The sequence below is a fragment of the Canis lupus genome, chromosome 5, assembly GCF_048164855.1.
Source record: "Canis lupus baileyi chromosome 5, mCanLup2.hap1, whole genome shotgun sequence".
NCBI lineage: Eukaryota > Metazoa > Chordata > Mammalia > Carnivora > Canidae > Canis > Canis lupus.
In genome coordinates, this window is record NC_132842.1 from 72,068,508 (window position 1) to 72,091,013 (window position 22,506).

The window sequence follows — 22,506 nt, forward strand, 5'->3', positions numbered from 1 at the left end:
CTTTACCCACATGGACTCATTTAATCCTCACCACTATGATTTATTATTCTCATTTCACAGTTGAGGGTGTTGAGGTACAGAGAGGTGACTTTTCCAAGGTTGTGCATTAGTATGTAGTGACACTGAGATTTGAATCAAGGCCATCTGGCTTAACCTGAATGGAGGTTGAGATCTGCTTCCCATCTGGAACAAATTAACAAATCCCAGCTAGTGAGTCATTTATTCAACAATTCCTATAAGCCAAGGTGGAAAAATAAAACAGAAATTCCTACCCTCATGGAGCTTACATTCCAGTGAGAAAACAAGAACAATAAACAGCCAAACAAGTAAATTCTCTGATATGTGAGATAGTGATAAACCACTGCTTCTGGTATATGGGAAATATTCCAGAGAAATGAAGGGAGAAATGAAGGGAGGCTGGGGGAGGGGAGCGGGGGCAGATTATTGCAGTTTTAAACAAAGCACCTACCGTATGACATATTCTTTTTTTTTTCTCACCCACTCAGAACATGAGCTCCCTAAGGGCAAGGATTTTGTCTTGTATCCCAAAACGTCATGTCCAACATGTAGTTGAAACTCAAAAAACACTGAGTGTACAAATGAATGAATACAGGCAGACATGGGCTTTGCCCTCACAAAACTTACACTCAGGGAAAAGACCAATAGCAAACATGCAAAATATGTCGTTATAATCTGTGATATGTACTCTAAAGAAAATGGAAGGAATGTCCTGATAAATAATTAGAGGTGATCCTACTTGAGTTAAGAGGATTCAAAGGGGGTTCCCAGAAGAAGTGATATGGTAAACATGTGAGCCAGGACCTGAGGCGAGAGAAGGAGCCAGCAAATCAGTGGGGAGGGACACTGTGGCCAGAAGGGACAGCCCATGCAAAAGCAGGAGCTGGTGCATTTGAGGAAGAGCCAGGCTAGGGTTGCTGGAATAGAATGGGGAAGAAAGGGGAACCAGATGTAACTAGAGAGGCCAGCAGGATCTGCAGGTCATGCAAGACACTATGGAGCTTTGGATTAAACACTAGGAGAGGTAAGAGGCTATTGGAGCATTAAACAGAAGAGTAAAAAGTCCTGATCTTTCACTTTTTTTTTTAAGTCTTCAGATGAACCAAGTGGGGAACAGACTATGGAAACAGAGGGACCCATGGGCAGGTGGATCTAACTAGCGGTAGTGACACAGGACAGAACCTAGGAGTTCAAGATCTATCTAGGCCTTCCTGTGTACTGCCTCCACTGCAGGCTGGCTCCTCACTGAGGGTGGCACAAGTGAGGTCAGCCTGGGCCTAGAGGAGGGAGGGCTGAAGGCTTCTGAGCTCCTGCTTCTCTCTCTTGTGAGCCCAGATGAGCAACAGGCTGAGCTAGGGAAGGGGTCGAGGGAGACAGGCAAGGAAGGACCAGAGGCAGAGAATCAGAGAATCAGACAGAGAGAGAATCACAGGGAGAAAGTCAGAAGCAAGAAAAAGGTGATGGGGAAGAAACAGATGCTGGAGAAGGAAGAGACAGGAAGGACTCACCAGAACAAAAAAAGATTTTTTTTCTCAAGAAGAGAAATCCAGTGACAAGAAGAAACAGCCAAGAATGATGCTGTTTGCAGGGGATTCCTGTGAGAGCTTCTTGACAGGAGTTTACTATTGATGCCTTTTTTTTTTTTTTTTTTGTATGTGGACACTGAGGCTCAGAAAGGATGAGGCACTTGTCCACTTACAGAATAGTGGATGGTGGGCCCAGGATTCAAACTTAGACCTGATGGATTCCACATCTCCTCTCACTCTTTATATAGAAGACTGCAGGGCAGAGACTGTCAGGGAGAGAGAAGGAGAACACAAGCAACAGGTGAACAGATGAACAAAGAATGTTCTGCTTCACTTGAAAAAGATAACAGACTTCTAGAATCTTTGAGTGGCCTGGAGTGACCTGCCCAAATCTAGGGGAAAAGGAGACAGCACCGCAGATAGGGCCAGGCCATGAGGAAATTCAATTACTTTCAACTCATGGAATATTTATGACGCCTACCCTGGACCAGGCCCCATATTGGGTACTGGTGTCATGGAGATGCACCAAACACGACCCACTCTTGCCCAGAGGGGGGAGTGGACACGTAAATAAATAAGGGACTGTGCCCTAAAGGCCATAACACCAGTTCAGAGAAAACACAAAGGCAGAAAAGGTTGACTCTACCTAGCAAGTTGGAAAACAACATCAAAGAAATGATATCTGAGCCTGGAGTTTCCCAGGTAGGCAAGGCAGGAAGAGCATTTCAGGCTGAAGCAGCAACCCAAATAAAGGCATGAGACATGGAATTGCTAGGAAAGGTGGGTATCAGGTGCTGTTGGATCATGGGCTATGCGCAGGTCTTATAGCAGGAGATAAAAACAGTGTGTGACTCGGAAGGTAGAGGGTATTGGATACAAGGCCATGAAAACGAGACTTGAACCCCTCAATCAGTAGTTCTCCAGCAAAAGTCCTGGGGAAACCAGGTGCTCCTCAAGCTAAGCTGAGGGGTTCAGCCACTAAATTAAAACTATAGCCATCTCTTTCTAACTTGCAAGAAGGTACTTAACTACTGAATAGAATCTTCTTTTTTGAAGGTGCTTTTCCTCCGTCACTTTTCTGAAGACTTTAGCACATGTCAGTTGTACAAGAGAATGGTATAGCGTAGAATTGCGGTTTCATTTTGTTTTGTTTTGTTTTGTTTTCTTACAGTTTTAAATCTAACATGTCAGTAGTTCATGGTGTCCTACCAAGAACTGTGGCTTCTGGGTCTAAGTACTGGGGAGTCACAGAAGAACTTTAAGCAAGGAAAACACAAAATTGGATCTTTCTGTTTAAAAAAAAATCATTCTGGAGGTGGCTGGCTGGCTTAGTACGTAGAGTATGTGACTCTTGAGCTCAAGTTTATAAGTTCCAGCCCCACATTGAGTATAGAGATTACTTAAAAATATTTTTTAAAAAATCATTCTGGAAGCCTGGGAAAGGAAAAAAGAAGGAAAGTAGGGGGAGAGGATTTCAGTTAGGAAGAAGGCTCCTGACATAGTTCAAATAAAAATTGGTGTCCTGGACTGAAAAGTGGGGGCTACTGGGATGAATGAGGTGGTGACTAAGTCCAGCCTCCAGGAGGAAGACCTGCTGGATGATTCTCCAGGCTTTCCAGCAAGGCTGTCCAGGGAATTCAGAGGATCCAATTTGGTACAGAAGATAATGTCAACAGTTCAGTGTCACCTAGAGAATCTTCAACAGATCTGTGTGTGTGTCACAGTGAAAACAGAAGGTAAGCAAAACTAGGCATTGTGGGTATGTGCGTGCGCACGCGCGTGCGTGCATGGTCAGGCACATGCACACTCACATACAAGTGTAACACCAAGTCTTTCCTCCAACATGGGACATCTACTTTCTCTATTAATAAAAACAGGTACAAACATTTTTTGAGCACATAGTATGAGCCAGACCCTAAAACACTGAGTGCTTTATATATGTTATTTCCCATCTAATCTTCACAATAACTTAATAACATTTATCAAATGCTTTCATGTGCCAAGAATTGTGCTAAATGCTTCCAGTGAATAATAGCTCACTTGATCTTCACAACAGCCTTGAAACAAATACTACTATTTCCTTCATTTTAAGGATAGGGAAATGGAGACACAGAGAGGCCAAGTGACTTGTCCAAAATCCAATAGCTGGAAAATGGCAGAGCCAAGACTCAAAGACAGTTTTGCCAGAATCCAACAACCGGCAGCTTTCGGGAGAGCACTTTGCTTTCTTCTCTTCCTCAGAGAAAAGGCTTGGAGCTGGCAAGTTTTGGGTCAATAAAATCTAGAGAAAGGAACTCTTCCTTATCCTTCAGAGCCCTGGATCAGTGTTTGCCTAAGCCTGTTTCCTGGGCCACCTGCATCAGAATGTTCTTGAAAGCTTGTAGGAATTGTAGATTCCAGGACCTGTCGCCAAAATTCTAATTCAGTAGGCTCAAGATGTGGCCTCAGGCGATTTTTATGCACACTGAAGATTTTGAGTAGGACAGGCTCCAACAGCACTTCCTGCAAGAGCCCCATCTCCACCCTGGGCTCCTTCCAGAGCACCTTTCTCCTGCAGACCCATGGGGAAATAGCCTGGGAGCTTCAGGCACTAGCCCAAGGTGGCCAAACTAGAAAGCTTTAGGACGAGGAGATGAACCTAAATCTTCTAGCTCCGAGCCTGAGTACTCTCATCTCCACACCAAGTTACACGGACGCTATTCATTGGTAAAGGAGGTGAACTTTGCCTCCCTGTGCTGTTCCAGGGCAGCAGGGATTCAGCGAGGTGATGCCCTAAAAGGTCTGGCACAGGTGAGCGCTGGGAGGGAAGGGTAAATGACTTCCCGCAAATCGAACACCGAATCGCAGCCTGCAGACACAGCGCTGGGCCGCTCTCAGACGCTCCTATCTGGGAGAACAACTTTGACCGGCGCCGAGGCTCCGCAACTCCCTCGGGTACCTCCACCTTCGACCTCGCGCCCCCGCCCCCCGCGCGGCCTCCGCAGGCGCCACGGCGCGGGCCACCGAGGAAGAGGGCGACCTTTTAAAAGGAGCGAGGGGCGTGGTCACGCGACGGGGCGGGGCGGGGCGGGAGGCGGGGCGCAGGCGCAGGCGCGCGCGGGCGCAGGCGGATGACGTCAGCGCGTTGTCGGGCTCCGAGATTCTGCCGGAAGCATGTGGGGCCGCGGCGCGCTGTTGGGGACGCGAACCCCGTCCCTCGCTTGGGGCCGCGGCTGGTCTGCCGCCGCTCCCTGCTCCGCACCTGCCGAGCCCTCCCGGGTCCGGGCGCTGATCTATGGGCACCATGGGGACCCAGCCAAGGTCGTCGAGTAAGAGGCGGCGCCTAAACGGGGCCAGGGGTTGCTGGAGGGGGTTAGGACGCGCTGTGGAGAAGGGGGGACTGACGAAGGAGGGACCGGGGCGGGGGGGAACGAAGAAGGCGGAGAGTAACGGGACCCCGACGGAAGCCCCCGGCGCGTTGGGAAGCTCGGAAAGTCGGTGCTTCCAGGTAGTTGAAGGCCGGAGAGGCACAGTCGTGACGGTAATAGTGTAGCTAACTTTTTTTTTTTTTTTGAGGTACAATTGACATACGATATTATATTCGATTTAGGTGTACCGCATGATGACTCGATATGTGTAAATATTGCAGAATGGTTGCCACAGTAAGTCCAGTTAATTCTCTGTCAGCATACATGATTTTCTTTTTTTTTTTTTTTTTTCCCTGAGGAGAAGAACTTTCAAGGTCTGCTCGCTTAGCATCTCTCAGACATGCAGTGTAGTATTACGAACTGTAATTACCAAGCCGTAGGTAAGGTCCCCATGACTTGCTGATTTTGTGACAGGAAGTTTGTACCTTTTGCCTCCCTTCACCCATTTGGCCCTGTGCAACACACACACACCCCAGTCTGTTTGTTCTCTGTATCTGAGATTGGTTTTTATTTGTTTTTTTTTTTTTCTTAAAGCATTTGTTTATATGTTTTTAAAAATTTACTCGTGAGAGACAGAGATAAAGGCAGAGAGAGAGAAGCAGGTGCCCTACAGGGAGCCGGATGCGGGATGCGATCCCGGAACTCCGGGATCACGCCCTGAGCGGAACGAAGCTGCTCAACCACTGAGACACCCGGGTGCCCCGGTTTTTGTTTATTTAGAATACACTTGGCAGTGCGATCATTCAGTATTGGTCTTTCTCTGACTTATTTAATGTAGCAGAATGCCTTCAGCGTCCATCCATGTTGTCTCTAGTGGCAAGATTTCATTCTTTTGTATGACTGAATAATATTCCATTATTTTATATATCTAATATGTAACATTATGATGTACATTATTTCACTACTTTATATATATGCCTCCCATTTACATGTGTAAACCACATTTATTTTATCCATTTATCCCTCAATGACTTTGACTGACCGGGTGTTATGTGTCAGGCACACAATGGGTGTGTCCAAATGGATCCTCTCAATTAATCCTCACGTTTAGGGTAGGTACTTGATTTAACCCCATTTTGTCAGTGACAGAGCTGAGTTGTAAGAGAGGTAAAAATCACTTGCCCAAGGTCGCACAGCCAGTAAGTGGCAGAGTCAACATTTAAACCTAGGTCTTACTGATTTGCCTGAGTTCCTAGGCTCTATTTTGTGTGTGTGTGTGTGTGTGTGTGTGTGAGAGAGGGAGAGAGAGAGAGAGAGAGACTATATTCTGAATGCTTTTATGTCCATTTGAATGGACTTCCCAGAAAGTAGGTGGGAGATCATTGTTTTCAGTTTGCAGGAGACAAGAAGGGACTTGTCCAAAGTGATAGAGCTAATAAAGATCAGGACAGGGACAGGGACCCATAGCTTCTAATCCTATCTCATATGACTTTCTCTCTATCACACTGTATATGTGCATTTAGCCAGTTAATAAAAGCTCCTGTTTGGGAGCTTTACAGACCTTAAGATCAAATACGGACTCCACCCAGTAGTAGCTGTTTGATCTTACACAAGTTATTCAGCCCCTCTGAGCCCTCATTACTTTTACGATTATGTTCTCCTAAAATTCTGTTAGATCTTAACCCATGATTTTTGCATGTGGCTGATAAAAACAGTATGTGAATTGTCAACCATTATAAATCTGCTCATAAATGACTGTAACCATTCAGAAGAGCTACTGGGGTCACTGTAGTGGAGCTAAGTCAGAAGCACTGGTCTGGGAATCAGACCTGGAGACCAGTCCTTACTTCATCCTAGCTCTGTGTGTTTGGCAGGTTACTGAAGTTCTCTGAGCCTCAGTTACATCATCTTTAAACATGGCAACAGTACACGTATAGCTAATAGTGCTAAATAGCTGAGATCAATCTAATGCTGTCCACTGAAAGTGCCTGTGTACTCTCCTACAGTCCCTTGATTACAACTCTCTGATTCCCAGCAAATGGTCTGATTGTTTTCCAAAGGATAGGCAAACATGGAATTATTTTTATGGTTAAAATACAGGGCAGAGTGCGCTCTTCAGCAACACGTATGCTAAAAGTAGAACAGTACAGAGAAAATTAGCATGGTCCCTGCTCAGGGATGGCACGCGAATTCATGATGCATTCCATATTTTTACTTAAAAAAAAGAAATTCAAGCCAGATGTTTTGACAGCTGGAAGAGATAAGCTTCAGTTAAATTCAGGGTCTTGCACTCAGCCTATCCACAGCCACCATTAGAATACTGAGAAGACACATCAGTCAGTACCCCTCAAATTGTATGTTAATCATTGGTACTGATCACCGTGTTGGGAAGACCTATCCCTGAGGACTGCTGTAATGGGTTGGTAAAGCTCTGATGAATACCATTTTCCAGGAATGCATCCCAAATGGGAATGATGTGGTGCCTCTCTCACAGGCTTCTAGTTTCTCTGGCTGGTACAGGAACTGCCACAAAACAAGTGTTCCAAAAATGGTAGTTATGAATCTAATTTCTCTAAGAAATTTTTTTTTAATTGAACTCTGTGGTGATGAGGATGGGACCCTTTGGAAAGGCCTGGGAAGGTTAGGCAGCTGAGTACACTTGCCTCCTGATTGATTCCCTCCTCTTGGAGAGCCAAGGAATCCAAAACAAATCTGATCTGGTAGCAAATGCCATTTAGGGAAAAAAAGAGAGCGCTCTGGTCTCCTTGTTTGGAACCCTAGTTCTTTCCCAGAAGTTCAAAACATGATACTTTCATGCAACATTCCTCAACCCTGGCTTCACATCCCCATGACTTGTGGCACTTGCTCCATATTCCCGGGCACTTCCCCGAGGCAGTTAGTAGGCCTAGGATGGTCCTGAACATACCTGTTTTTTAAACTCCCCAAGTGGTTCTGATGCCCTGCCCAGGGTTGGAAACCATTGCCCTTGTGAATACAGACTATTAGGCAGGCAGTAATTCTCCCTCTACTGCAGAAGAGTGGCTTTCCCTTCTGACCCAGATTCAGGCAACTTGACTTGTTCGTGTAGGGACTGAAGCCAGAGGCCGGGATTCTCTTCTTTGTAGTCAAGTCTTTGGAGGTTTAGGGTAACCACACTGTCACAGAATCAGGTGTCCTTTAAGTATGCCAGTGACTGGGTGTGTGGGTCAGGTTACACCAGGCAGGGTCGTGGAACCGCCCAGAGTCTGAGCAGAGTGTTCCCCAAACCAGCGTAGCTTATGGTGTTCACTGAGCAGCAGGGAGGAAATGAGGAACGATCTGCTCAGGTGTGAGGGGTACAGAACTCAGAATAAGACATCCAGGGATCTCTGAATGTCCTCTTCATTCCAATTGGCCCCCAAACATTCCAGCTGGTCTCTCTACTAAGCCGTGTTCCCCGTTCCCCTAGAGTTGTTTTCTCCCCCTCCCAAGTGAACTCCCCTAAATAAGCACTTGGGCCTTTTTCATTTAAAGGATCAAACTACTGATCTAAGTGTAGTGAGACTGCAGGAGAAAATGATAAACTTGGAAGAATTATAAACTCGGGAAATTTCAGAGGTCCCCATGGCCATACTCCTTGTGCAGAGTTCTGGGTTCTCTATCAGTTCATAGAAACTCCAATGTCCCCTTTTCCTTCTGTTCCTGAAAGTCCCCTTTCAGAACTTTGCCATTCTCTGGGTATTATGGTAAAAACAGCTTTGGTTTACTATGCAGGCATTGGGCTAAGTTCCCCAAATATATTATGGAACTTAAAAATCACAAAAATCCAATTCGGTCATTATTTTCCCCATTTTACAGATAAGGGAACTAAGGCTTAAGCTTGACAGTTACTTGCCCAAGAGCATACAACTAGGACCCTTCTTTATAACAGTCCTTGATAGAGACCTAAAGAAACAATGACAATCATCTCATGTTTTTTGAGAATGAGATGGCATATAAAATGGAGAAGATAGGCCAGAAGAGAAGGTGAAATTATAAGCCATTCAGGTGACCCCAAGTCTTTACCCTTCATAGAAAGGGCAGCCCCACCTTAGGGAAGATGGTAGGAATGTTATTCTCTGTCTGGTCTCCTTTTTCAAGATCCTGAAGCTTTCATAAAATGACATCCTGATCATCACAGCTTTCTCACCTGCCTGCTGCCAGCACAAAATGAAATGAAGCTATGAAACTCTTAAACAAACCCATTCTGTCTTAAGCAAATGGAATTTGGGGGAGCAGGTAGTGAGGACCCAAGCTGTATGGGTAGTAAGGCCTCACTTTAGGACACTGTTCACTCTCAGGGGACTTGTTTTTACAGTTAGTTGATGTCAGTGTTTATAACCAAAACTATGCAGGTGATGTGGTTTTTAAACCAGAATTACAATACTTTGAAGAAAAAAAAAGGTTTGGCACTCTGTTGAGAACTGGATTTTGTTCATTGATCTCTTAGAGCCCTTTATTGTGGTCATGAATGAAAGAGGAGGGAACAGAATTCATTGGTTTAGTAAGTTAGCCAGGAGTTATTCTTCGAGGGCCTTCTACATGCAAGGCAGAGACGAATAGTCTGTGGTCTTTGCCCTTAAGGAACTCACACCCGAGTCCAGGAGATGGGTGACCATAGCCCTGTGGGGAAAATGCCATATCAGGATATGTTTAGACTGCTGTGGGCACCCAGAAAAGGGGTACCTCTGCTTGGAGTATTTCTATGCTTTTCCTCACATATTGTCCACCTTATCTCCTGGGGGACTCGACCTAGACCTCTGTGCCTTCAGAGAAAGCATTCTCTGACTACTCTGAGGGGGTTAGGTACCCCTTTTGGGGGGTACATGTGTAAAAGCCTAGAGGGAAGAGAAAACCTGGTGTGTCTGATTAGCAGATATTTATTATGTGCCTACCATACACTCAATATGTGATCCTTGAGGGAGGTGTCCGCTCCATCAGTCTCCGAGGGGACTAGCTTTAGATCACTGAGGACTCAAACTCAAGCTGGAGTCCACATCCTGTCACACTTGTACATTACCTTCCCTCTGGACTTCACCCTAGGCTGTGGAGTTGAGGGCCAAAACGCTGAGGGTGAAACGTGGCAGGCAGAGCTCGGAAATATCGTACAGCACACTGGAGTTCCCCCTATGTTCAGAGTGTGTGGGAGGAGAGCTGCCTCCATCCCCCACCAGAGCAGCCCCAAGTTACTATGCTTGTCTGGCCCTTCAGGCAGCTGCTGCAGTTCTCTAGTGTGCTTCCAGGCCCTTACCACTCTGGAGCAGGTGGAAGGGTCATTTTAGACAAAGAAAAGCAGAGCTGCCATGAGGTTAATATGTGGTTCAAGATGTGTCACTGGGACCCACCCCCAAGAGCACCGGTCTGGGTTCTGGTCCCTGCTCTGCCACTCATTGTTCAAATGAGGAAATCTCATTCCAGTCTCCAGTCTTTTCAGTTATTATTGATAAAATGAAGAGGTTGACCAAAGTCAGCAGTGGTAAAGATGAGCACACATGCTGTCTCTTCCCGCCACCACCACCCAGTCCCATCTTCTTTGCCAGTAATAAACTGTCACAGCTCCGTTTTCTATATACTTCAAAACCTATACATCTCTTTGCCCCATTCTCCCCAAGCAGCACTTTTTCCTGCTGAGATAAGGTGAGGTTTTAGCGTCCTTCTCCACATAATCCTGCAACCATGGGAATGGATAGAAGACTGAGTGCTCTTTGATCCAGGAGTTGTGCAGGCCTGACAGCTGTGAAACTGAGTAGACACTGAACTGCCTGCTCGCCAGTGGTGTTTCTAGCAACTCCAGGAAGCAGTGCTGCAGCTAGAAATCAGGGGCCCTGGGTACAAAATTTCACCAAGGGCCCCCTTTACTCCTAGTTGGTATCATAATCAGTAGCCTGCCAGGCAGGGGATGCATGGTCATCTTTGTACCTGTCAAAATGACAAAAGCAGCTGCAGACAGGGACTCAGTCCCCCTGCTGTGGCCCAGTCTTGTTCTCTGGATCAACAAGGTTAGACCTCAGCAAACGAAGCAGCAGACTGCAGCTCCCTTCAGGCAAGTTTCCTGCTGTCAGCAGCTGTAGAATATTATGGGATTTACAGGCTTACTGGTAATCTTAATGGAGAGAAAGTAAGGGATTGAGAAGCTAGAGAGAGGGTTTCTTTGCCAACCCCAGGTAGAAACTTCCAGAAGTTCCTCTAAGTCTCTAATTCCTTCCCATTCAAAATGATTGTACTGAAGTGCCAGTAGTCCTGAATGGTGGGAGGGCAAGATTACTTTGAGGCAGAAAAGGCACAGGGAGGCAAGTGGGTGTGCAAAGCACACCAAGAGACATTGAGTGTATGAGCTTGGCTCAGGGAAAGGAACTTTCCCTAAGAGCCCAGGACTCCTTTAGAACCCCACCAACCAAGGCCACCAACCACCTCGGCTGAGGGGTGAGCTGTTACAAAGCTGCGAACCAAAGAATTTCATTCTTACACAATTCCCAGTATGCCCTGCTTATGAATTATTAATTATTAATCAGATCTCCAGACAGTGTACCCAGCACACCAAGCATTTCACCAAACCACAGAAGGCAGCTTGTCTGTGACCATGGGGACCAAAAACCGTGGAGAAAGCCACATAAGATGTAGTTACCTTCACCCAATGCCCTATGCTGGACACACATTCTTGGCTGTCTATAGTGAGTAGGTGAAAAAGTCTGTGTGGCCCATGACAGTCTCTCCCCGCCTATTCTTCCCTCTCAAGATGATATTAATCAGTTTGAGGTGATGGAGTGGAAGATGCAAGAGAAGTACAAATGGTGGCTAATTAAATGCCAAAGGCGGGAAAGAGATCTTCACAGAGCTGGCTAGTGCCTGCCTTACACAGCAAATAGAATCGAGCCAGTCCCCAGAGTACTGGCCTCTTTTTCCCCCATCTCAAAAGGTTCTTTCTTCTGCCCGCTTTTGTCTCCCTTGTAGTTCATATGCCATCACAGGTGTACAGCCTTGGCCTCAAAGGATTCATTGTGACCTTATCCAGTCTGGGATCTGTTGAGTGAAGACAGTGGCGTCCCTCCGAGTTGCGTGGCGCCATTACATTCACAGGGGAAGTCCGTGAACAGTCCCAGGGAAGTGACTTGAGATCTAGCCAGACTGTGTTTGGGTGCCTCATTTGCACTCCAGAACCCAGCCACCAGTTCCTTTGGTGAATTAAAAAAAAAAAAAAAATGAAGAAATTGCTATCATTACACCAAAGGTCCAACTCCTGGAATTCAGACTTGGCCCCCGTTTTCCTTCCTGTCTCGGCAGAATGGTATCCTTGACGACGCTGTTAGAACTGTGCGCAGAACAGCAGTGTCTGTGGTGTTAATGGCATTCCACGGGGCAGGCTGGGGCCGGTCTCCCTGGTGAGATGCAGCTGGACCAACATACCTCCTGCCAGGCAAGCAGCATGTGTCAGGGCCACCCCTGCCCTCGCCCACCTGTGTTCGCAGCTTCAACTCCATCTCCTAGACCCTCATCCCTGCTCGACTCTCCTTCCCTCCCACTGCTGTGAATTTCAGGCAGCACAGAGAAGCTAGGCTATCCAGAAGACAGAGAAGAGAACTGGGAGCAGGTTGTAGCCCAGTGCTGGGTTTCTCAAACTGCTGCCTGGGGGCAGGCGTTTGTTTAGTGTGCTATGAAAATAGTGTTCCCAGCTTAGTTAACTCTAGAAGCTCTGAATTACACAGAACCACATGGGCTTTTTCCCTGGATGACTTCTCCCAGCCTTTGTGACTCTGATGCACAGCCTGAATCTTAGAAAGGGCGATTAGTAGGCAGCACAGCCTGAATCTTAGAAAGGGCGATTAGTAGGCAGCATTTCTCAAACGTATTTTGCCGCAGAGAATACCTGATACTATCTCTCAGGATGGGAATTGGGCAAACAGTGCAAAGGAGGCCAGCTTAGCATTCAACAGTCTGTGCTTCAGAGTCAAGCTTAAAATCCCGTTTTGCCACTTACTAAGAGTCTTACCTAAGACACATTACTCCTCTGAGCTTCAGTTTCCTGTCTGTAAATTGGGATGATAACACCCTCCTGATAGGTGTTTTGAGGATTAAACAGCATCATATATATACATAAAATGTTAAGCACAACGCCTGGAGCTTAGTAAACTGTCAGCATGAGTTGTCATTTAATTGTTCAGCCAGAGTAAGATGATCTGCTTGCCCAGACTCCAGCCACACACAGCTGACTCACAGCCTGGAGTGCCCTCTGCCCCATACCATACTGCAGGACTTCAAGCTCCAAATATAACACCTTCCGCCCCACTCCAAGCCACTGTTCCTTCCTCCCTGTGTCAACATCTAGTTGCCTCCACCAGAAACCCAGGAGCCATCAAAGACTTCCCCCTCCCCCTACACAGAGTTTGTCACCAAGTGACATCAATGCCATTTCTTGTTTAAGAGACTCCAGGTTATAAAATCCCTTCCATTCCCATGGCTCCTGTCCAAACTGCACCTACTGCCTGGCCAGTTATCAAGTCAGATTCTTTGCCATTCCCTCTAGCAAGAAAGCCTGCCTTCCTCCTTCAGTCCACCCAGTAAATTGCTTATCCTTCAAGCCCCAATGAAGGTACCATTCTTCATTGAATGAAGGTACCATTCATTCAAGCCCAGTTGTTAATCCAGCATTTTCTCCCACCAGCCACTTAAACAGTCAGGGATAGCACCCCAAGCCTGCCTCGGGGGGTGCCTCTCGCAGTGACCACCTAAGTCAAGCTCCCACGCAGATTTTATCTTTAAACCCCTTGGCAGGGTACTTGACACTGAGTACGACTGTCAGTAAAATATTCGTTGAGTTTTACAAAAAGGTACTGTCTTCCTTTCTGTGATACAGTGATTCTTTTCAAAGGGATAGCCAGCTAATTGTTCCAAAGGATTCCTTGGACATTCTTGCCACTGTTAACAGCTTACATCTCTTCAGCATCTATTGTGTATCAGGTGCTTTATGTACATTAACTCATTCAATTCTGAGAGCCGGGTTCTCGTGTTCTTCCCCTTTCACAGATGAGTATTTTGAGGTTTATCTAATTGGTAAATGACCAAGGCAGGATTCAAACCCATGCTCCTACACCAGTATTCCCATCTTGACCATGGTCATCTAGATTTTTATTTTTTTTATTTTTTTTTATCATCTAGATTTTTATTTTTATTTTTTTTAATATTTTATTTATTATTCATGAGAGACAGAGAGAGACACAGGCAGAGGGAGAGGCAGGCTCCATGCAGGGAGCCTGACATGGGACTCAATCCGGGATCTCCAGGATCAGGCCTGGGCTGAAGGCGGCACTAAACCGCTGAGCCACCAGGGCTGCCCTATCATCTAGATTTTTAAACTGATTTACCGCAAAACTGATCCGCACTTTCCTGTGAGGAAAAGAGCCATGGGTTTTTCCTTAGACCAAACTCTCTTAAAGACAATCTCCATTTCTATTTGTACCCATCCTTCAAAGTTCTTTTCCTAAAAAAAAAAAAAAAAAGTTCTTTTCCTAAACAGCCCGGAACCAGGAAGAAGAGTATAAGCCTCAACAGCTAATTCCCTATGGCTCGAGCCTCTCCCTGCCCCCACCCCCTTAAAATGGCTGGCACTTTTTTTTTTTTTTTAAGATTTTATTTATTTATTCATAGACACAGAGAGAAAGAGGCAGAGACACAGGGAGAGGGGGAAGCAGGCTCCATGCAGGGAGCCCGATGTGGGACTTGATCCTGAGTCTCCAGGATCACACCCAAGGCTGCAGGCGGAGCCAAACCACTGCGCCACCAGGGCTGCCCTGGCTGGCACTTTATGCCACGTTTTCTCAGTAGGGAGGAAAGTTGGGTAATTTCATCAGGAAGCATTCTTGAGCGCTGCTTTGGTCCCAGGCACTGCAAAACACTGAGGTACAACTAAGAGTTCTCTGCCCTTCAGGAGCTCATAGCCAAGTTGGGGAGCCAACACACATGCACATTGTGGCTATAAGACACAGGGAGGTGAAAAGGGCCCTGAACGGAGTCTGAAAAGACCTGGATCCAAATCCAAGTTGGAATCTGCAACTCCAAAATCCAGAAAGTTCTGTAAACTGACAGTTCTACTTTGATTTCTTTTGTTTCACAACTCATTTGGAGGGAAAGCCTGATCTACTGTGAAGTTTTTATGTGGTCATTATTCATCCCCCTCAGTGTGAATATTCATACATTTTGCTGCAAAAACAATGGGTCTGATCACAGAGGGCTGCCCCAACCCCCATAGGGGGTTGTAGATAATACATGGTTCTGAACTCTTGATGTACATCTCACCTGCAGAGTTTTGGAAAAGGAATGTGAACTTAGGCCTTTTGTGATCAATTGAAAGGAATGTATGAAAAGAGTTCATAAACAGCAAAAAATTCATATAAGTTAGTCTTAAATGGTATAGTCACCCCTTCTGTGTAACAAGAGTACTGAGGATGGAGCAAGGGATTTTTTTCAGGACCAAGAGGGTTAGATGATGTCTTAAAGGGTGAATTGAATTTCTCGCTTTGTGGAGAAGCTATAGAAAAGAAATTCTGGGCTGAGGGGAGAGAATGCAGAAAATGTGCAGAAATAAAATGTCTTTCAGTAGCTTAAGCACATGGACTTTGTCAGCTTGTAGAAAAACTGATTACTTGTCAAAATGTAAGAGAAAAGCAGTACAGATAATATAAAGGGGCAGCTAGTCTTCAGTCCATTTGCTCTGGGCAGATTTTTCTTTAGGATGCAGACTTCAATGTGTTCACAGAGAAACATCACTGTCGCGTTGATGGCTCCCTATCCCACCTGCTGGGGAGACTGGGGAGCCGTTCACCCCTCTCCATCTCCCCAGGCAGGTCCAGCAAGGATCACACCCACACACCACTCCAGGCTGGTGCTCATCTTACCACCCTCTGCCTGGTCCGCTTAGCCCCTTACCAGCTGGCTTCTCTAGTGTCAGACTGCCAGGTTCAAATCAGATCAGCCACTTACTACTTCTGATGGCCTTGAACAAGCTATTTGCCTCTTTTGTGCCTTTGTTCCTCACCCATAAGATCAGAATAATGGCAGAAAGCTGGCATGGAAAGTACTTTAGCAGAGTGCCTCAGTGGTAAGCGCTCAAACAGTAGTTATTATGATTATTATTATTACAAGGACTCCCCTCCTCCAACTGTGTATAAATGCATACATTTCTTAACAGTTACTTAAACAAGAAGAGCCCTTTCTTTATTCTGCCTTGGTCATAACTCGTTCCTAGTTAACTATTTACTGTACAGAGTGTTTCTATTTCAGGTTTTTTGCAGCTCTCAGTCGTGGCGAGGCATGGCCTCCCTTACTTTGGTCATGATCCAGTACAGGGATTCCTAGATTGGGGTCCTTAGATCCCCAGGGGTCCTTGTAGACAGTCGGGGGATTCCCAGACTAATTTCAGGACTGGAAATTTCAGGCTAATTTCAGGCTCTCATGCAGAGCACAATCAGAGTGCTGACTTTGAAAGTAGGGAAGGAAGCTCTGCCACTGACCACTTACCTTATCCTGTGCAAGTTTCATAATCTCTAGGAGCCTCTATTTCCTACTCGACAGGATGAGAATACCAGTACTTTCCTCACAAGAGAGTTATAGCTTAGATCAGATGGTGTATTTAAAGCCCTTAGTGCAGGACCTGATGTATGACAAATACCTCATAAATACCTGCCGCCATTGTCACTACTATTAGTACAAGACATTTCTTGAAAATCACACTTTTACCCCAAATGGAGCCTCAGGTATAATTAAAAGGTCAGATTTCTGCCAGAAGTGGATAGAATTACATCAGCCTAGTTCACTGACACTGTGGCCTGATGCTAAAAACCTCTGTGTGGCACTTACATGTGCTGTTGCTAACTAAAAATGAGGAGAGTTATTACTTAACCAGTACATTTGGGCATAGGGAAACAGTGCAAATGTGAAGTCTTGGTATGGAGAAAGAAAGTCTCTCTGGTCATTAAAAAGTCACAAGGACTGCTGGTCTGAAATACCAATAAGTATTTTCTGGTTGGAAGGTCTCCTTTTATAAAAAACAAAACAAAACAAAAACAACACATGGACCTTGTCACCAGGGCTCCACAAAAGCCCTTCAGCAGGTTTAACCAATTAACCAAAGTTCTAGTGTACATTAATTCCATGGTGTTTAGGGCCCACTGTGAGCAGAGCCTTACCACATAGAAATCCCACCTGAAACAGGAGAAGCTGTTGGCAGTGAGCAAGCCCAAACGACCATCGCCTCCCACCATTCTACAAATGGAGAAAGGCCTAGAGCTGGGAAGAAACTTGCCTATTGCAACACAGCCATCGTGTCATGGGGCTGCATACCTAAGACTCAGCTGTCCATCCAACATCCCTTCTGACAGACCAGGATTCTCACCCAGGGGGCAAATCAGAGACACCCAGGGAGTTATTTCTGAACTACTTGGGCATCTCTCTATTTCCCTCACCCACTCTATAACTAACAGATATGTAAATAAAATAAAAAGCAGAGAACAGATAGGCTAGCCCAGAGTGTCCCAGTTACAGCTGTCTATAAGAACTACTTGGGCTGCCCCTTCCTTATCTTGAGATTCTGGCTCAGTAGGTCAGAGCTGGGGCCTGAGAATCTGCATTATTAGTAAGCACACCAGGTGACTGGGATAAGCAAGTTTTGGAGAACACAAGGCTAATCCTGGCCAGCAGAAGGTTCACTAGTTTCTGTCATAGAGTGGGCAGTGGGATTGTGAAGGCACTAGAGATGTTCCACGTGCAGTTAATGAGACAATTAACCCATAACCTGTGCTAATTCCCTGTAGCACCTTTCTCTCTTCTAACAACCCCAATTCCTGGACACAATGGCAGCTCAAAAATGTTGCTGACTGACCTACTTTGGGGAGATGATTTGAGCAAAAGACACCCTGTCTAGCCTGGGTGACATTAACATCTCTCTTTGGCTTTGTGTTAGGCTGAAGAACCTGGAGCTGGCTGCTGTGGGCGGATCAGACGTCCATGTGAAGATGCTGGCGGCCCCTATCAATCCATCTGACATAAATATGATCCAAGGTAACCTTGGTTTCTGTGGCTTATGTTAATTGGCTTTTTTGCTTAGCTGCCACCTCGTTTTCATCTTTCCTCAGGTGTGGGTGTGAAATTCCTGTGATTAGCAGCAGCTGCTCTCCAGATGAGCCATCTGCAGACTATGAGCCCTCTCTGGCCTCCCCTCTCTGGAATGTGAGGCTTTTTGAGAGTTAGGAAAATTGCAGTGGGGAGTAAACCAACCACTGTGAGTGCCTGTGATGTGCTGGGCTCATTTCATACATTATCTAATCCCCATAATAACCATGAACGCTAAAAAAAATATTATCCCCTTTACAGATGAAGAAGCTAAGGCACAGAGAGTCTGGTTAGTTACACAGCAAGTCAAAGGCAGAGCCCAGATTGGGCTTAGATCTGACTCCAAAGTTCCTGCTCTTTCACTGCTCAAGCTTCACTAGGTGACACTGTGCTCTTCTCCCTTAGGAAATTATGGCCTCCTTCCCAAGCTGCCTGCTGTTGGAGGGAATGAAGGCGTTGGACAGGTGGTAGCAGTGGGCGGCAGTGTGACTGGGGTGAAGCCAGGAGACTGGGTGATTCCAGCAAATGCCGGTTTGGGTAAGTTGCTCCAGGTGTCTGCAGCCTCTCATTATTCCAGATTGTATTTCACTCACACTGGAAATGTTTGCTCTTTGGCTCAGTGTAACTAAGCAATGCAGGGTTTATTATTGAGTTCATATACCCACCACCAGTAGGAACAAGAGCAGAACAGGAGAGCAGAAATTGTGTTTTTTCCACTTTGGAGGTGGTGGACCTGCTATCTCATCTTTTTGGGCGCATTTTGATCAGAGCTGTGATTCTCTGAATCCCTACATCCCTGCTGTAAGATACAGTGGGAAACCCAAAAAAGATAGCCCTTGCTCTCCAGAAGGTTAAAATCTAATAGAAGAGGGGCATCTGAGTGGCTCAGTGGTTGAGTATCTGCCTTTGGCTCAGGTCGTGATTCCAGAGTCCTGGGATCAAGCCCCAGTCCCACATCAGGCTCCCCGCTGTGCCTGTCTCTCTGCCTCTCTCTCTATGTGTCTCTCATGAATTAAGATTTATTTATTTATTCATGAGAGACACACGAGAGAGAGAGAGAGGCAGAGACACAGGCAGCGGGGAGAAGCGGGCTCCATGCAGGGAACCCGACATGGGACTCGATCCCAGGACTCCAGGATCACACCCTGGGCCGAAGGCAGATGCTCAACCGCTGAGCCACCCAGGCGTCCCAGTAAATAAAATCTTTAAAAATATATATATAATTGAAGAAATCTCCAAGCTAGCAATCTCAATAAAGGATTTATTACAAGTTCACAGGAAGCAGAGGACACTTCTGGCTCCTCTGTGTGTGAATGCAAATGTGAGAGAGATAGACAGTCTTAAGGAAGGATGAGGGGTTTGTGGAGGAGACTTATTTGGCATGGACCTTCAATGGATGAATTATGTTAGATGGAGATGAGCCAGAAATCTGCATTTGTAGGAAACAAAATGAGCAAAGACACAAAAGTGAGTTTGGAAAATGAGAAATCCAGTGTAGCCTCAGCAGAGGATTTGTACATGGGAGAGGACCACTTAAGTGATTAAAGGTTATAGAGGTAGTGGGGCCAGATGGGGTAGCTCTGCAAAAGCCAAGCTAAGGAGTTAGGATCCTCTTTGATATATAGTAAGGAGTCATTGGTGAGTTTTATTCCTTAGCATTTCAGTTTTTGAGGCACAAACATTATACAAAGGATCCTGAGAGCAACCACGAGAGGGAAGCAGGGAAGACAATATCCAACCCTTTAGATGTATAAGGAACTGAAGCTTGGGAAAAAGCCTTTGCCCAAATTCAAACAGCAAACTGAAAAAGAGCCCATCAAAATCTTTTGCCACTATTTTTCCTGCTACACTACAGTATTAGGATCCTTTGGGTTATAATTTACAGATAGTTGACTCAAACTTGGTTTATAAAAAAAGTTAATTGGTTTCTGGGAAGTACAACAACTGGAAGGCTTCAGGCACAGCTGGATCCAGGAACCAGTGATATCAGGCTCATTTTGTTGTTCTCACTAGTTCTCAGATGGAATCTCCCCATATAGTGATGTAATAGCATCAACAAATATTTACTGTCTACTCCCTTTGCATCAGGCACTGTTCTAAGCACTTTGTATATATTAACTCAGTCATTCCCACAAGAAGTAGATATGAGGCAAGTGTAAAATATTAAGCAACTTGCCCAAGGTCACCCAGCCAATAAATGGTAGAGCTGAGATTCAAACTGACCTTTCATAAATGGCCACCACCAACCTGAGGTTTGCATCATCTTAAGAACAAACGAATGAACACAATCTGTCCAGCACAGCCATATCCATTTGGTAGGAAGACTGACTGACCCTGCCTGAGTCCTTGTTCATTCCTGAGCCGTTATGTCCAGCACTGTCACCATAAGCATTTTCACTGCAAGCATTTTCGCAGCATAACTATTGGCCATAAGGCAACTTTGCTGTAAAAGATAAAATCATGAAAAATAAAAGAGGAATGTTCATTAAAAAGGACATCATGAAACATGAAAAATTAGTAACAAAATTAAAAAGACCTTATTGCAAATAAAAATGTTGGAGAAAATTCAAAATGTGTAGATGTCTGGCAATACTGCACAAATACTGATTTTATTTCATGAATCCACAAAATGTACCTAAGCATTTATTTTCAAAGTCTTTTGTTCCTAGTATCATAAAATTTTTTGTGCTTGTTGATTTGTCTCCTGAATCAGTATCATGCTTTTTTTTTGCTAAAATTTCTTCCTTAAGAGAAGTATCAGTTTCCAAATACTAGGATGCACATTTATAACTGGGCTTTGTATTGTGTTGTGAAAGCCTTTGCACCATTGTCTGGTTTTGGCATATTGTCACATTTCTGTTGATATAGGTTCTAAAGTTCTCTGGGAAATGTGGGCTCAAAACTGTCCTACTGTATAGACCGTTATGAGGGCTACAGTTTATATAGTATAAAATGAGAGGATTGTGTCAATGGAGAAATGAAACCAAACTGTCAACCAGTAGATGAAATCAACAAACTGTCACACCAAACTGTCAACCAGTTATATTTTTTTAACTTTTTACGGCAAAATTACCTTATGGTTAATGAGTTATATGGCAGAAATGCTTGCGGCAAAGATGTTTATGGCTTAGAACCACCAGGAGCGTGGGGCTAGGCCATTCCATTTGTCCTAGTTGAGTGTCTTGCCCACCCCTATGGTTTAGAGGATGGGAGCTGGCAGTTAACAACCTCAGTGGTTAGGAAGGAGCAGTTCTAGAAAGAAAAAGGTACCAGATAGGAAAAAATAGTAAGAGAAGTTTATTAGAAGCTCTTTTCTTGGGATCCCTGGGTGGCGCAGTGGTTTAGCGTCTGCCTTTGGCCCAGGGCGTGATCCTGGAGACCCAGGATCGAATCCCACATCGGGCTCCCGGTGCATGGAGCCTGCTTCTCCCTCTGCCTGTGTCTCTGCCTCTCTCTCTCTCTCTCACTCACTGTGTGCCTATCATAAATAAATAAAATTTAAAAAAAAAAGAAGGTCTTTTCTTCTCTGAGATCAGAAAAGCTGCCAAGAGGGCACCAGGGTGGCTCAATCGATTAAGCATCTGACTCTTTGATTTTGGCTCAGATCATTTCAGGGTGGTGAGAACAAGTCCTGTGTGTCGGGCTTCATGCTGGGCATGGAGCCTGCTTGGGATTCTCACTCTCTCTCTCTTCCCCTCCCCCCACCAAAAAAGAAAAGAAAAGCTGCCAAGGATAGATCCACTCTGTCCTGCAGCCCTACCTGGCAGTGAAAGAGCCTAGACATTTGAACAGACCCAAGAGCAGCAGGATTCACCATATTGATAGGGACTGGTGCTCTGAGCCAGCCTCTGGCAGACAGTCTCTGCCCTCCAAGCTGGCTGGGGATGGGGAACCCAGGAATAAAAAGACAACGCTTAACACAATACACTCTAGTAAGGGCTATGGGAAAAGGTGGACACAAAGGCAAGAGCCCCCATCTTGGGAAGTATTAGGAGGGGCTTCCCAAAGAAGTGGTGCTTGAACTCAGTCTGGAAGACTGAGTAGAAGCACAGCCAGTGGGCTAGGTGAGGAAGGGCTTCCAGGCAGGAAATGCAGCGTGTACAAAGGTGCAGTGGTGGAGAAGGCATGGCACTGTCAGAACTGCAGTAGTGGGGTTTGGCTAGGTCCCAGCTGGCCTGAGGGAGACGCGAGATGAGGCTGTAGAGGTAGGAGGGGATCCAGTCATGGAGGGCTCACATCTATGGTCAGAGAGAGCCCAAGGAAGAATTAAGAAGAATGAGTGGACCAGACTTTAGCAGTGCAAAGAATGCTTTGGAAAGGCAGAGGGTGGAGGCAGGAAGCCAGTAAGGAGGTGGCTAAACAGTTGGGCTTCACACGAGAAGGGTCTGAACAAGGCAGTGCCATAGGACCCAAGAAGACAGGAACAGAGGAACAGAAGCCAAATCACTAGATTTGAAGAGAAGAATGAGGGGCATCTGCCAGGGGAGCAGGTAATT

At 45.7% G+C, this 22,506-nt stretch overlaps 1 protein-coding gene and 1 non-coding gene across 5 annotated transcripts in view; both read left to right on the forward strand.

The window, feature by feature from the left end:
• Positions 1–4,647: 4,647 nt before the first annotated feature.
• MECR (mitochondrial trans-2-enoyl-CoA reductase) overlaps positions 4,648–22,506 on the forward strand; it is a 30,730-nt gene continuing 12,871 nt past the window's right edge. For 2 of the 4 annotated variants that reach the window (XM_072827452.1, XM_072827453.1), the window contains exons 1-3: positions 4,648–4,852; positions 17,862–17,959; positions 18,416–18,547. In XM_072827452.1, coding sequence (XP_072683553.1) covers positions 4,698–4,852; positions 17,862–17,959; positions 18,416–18,547 — 385 coding nt within the window. In that variant the 5' untranslated portion in view covers positions 4,648–4,697. Of the gene's footprint in view, positions 4,853–12,176; positions 12,324–12,387; positions 12,498–17,861; positions 17,960–18,415; positions 18,548–22,506 lie in introns of those variants that run through there. The other 2 variants (XM_072827454.1, XM_072827455.1) reach the window with 2 other exon arrangements.
• On the forward strand, positions 7,000–7,104 carry LOC140634507 (U6 spliceosomal RNA). Its single transcript, XR_012031955.1, has one exon. It is a non-coding gene; the product is annotated as a U6 spliceosomal RNA (small nuclear RNA).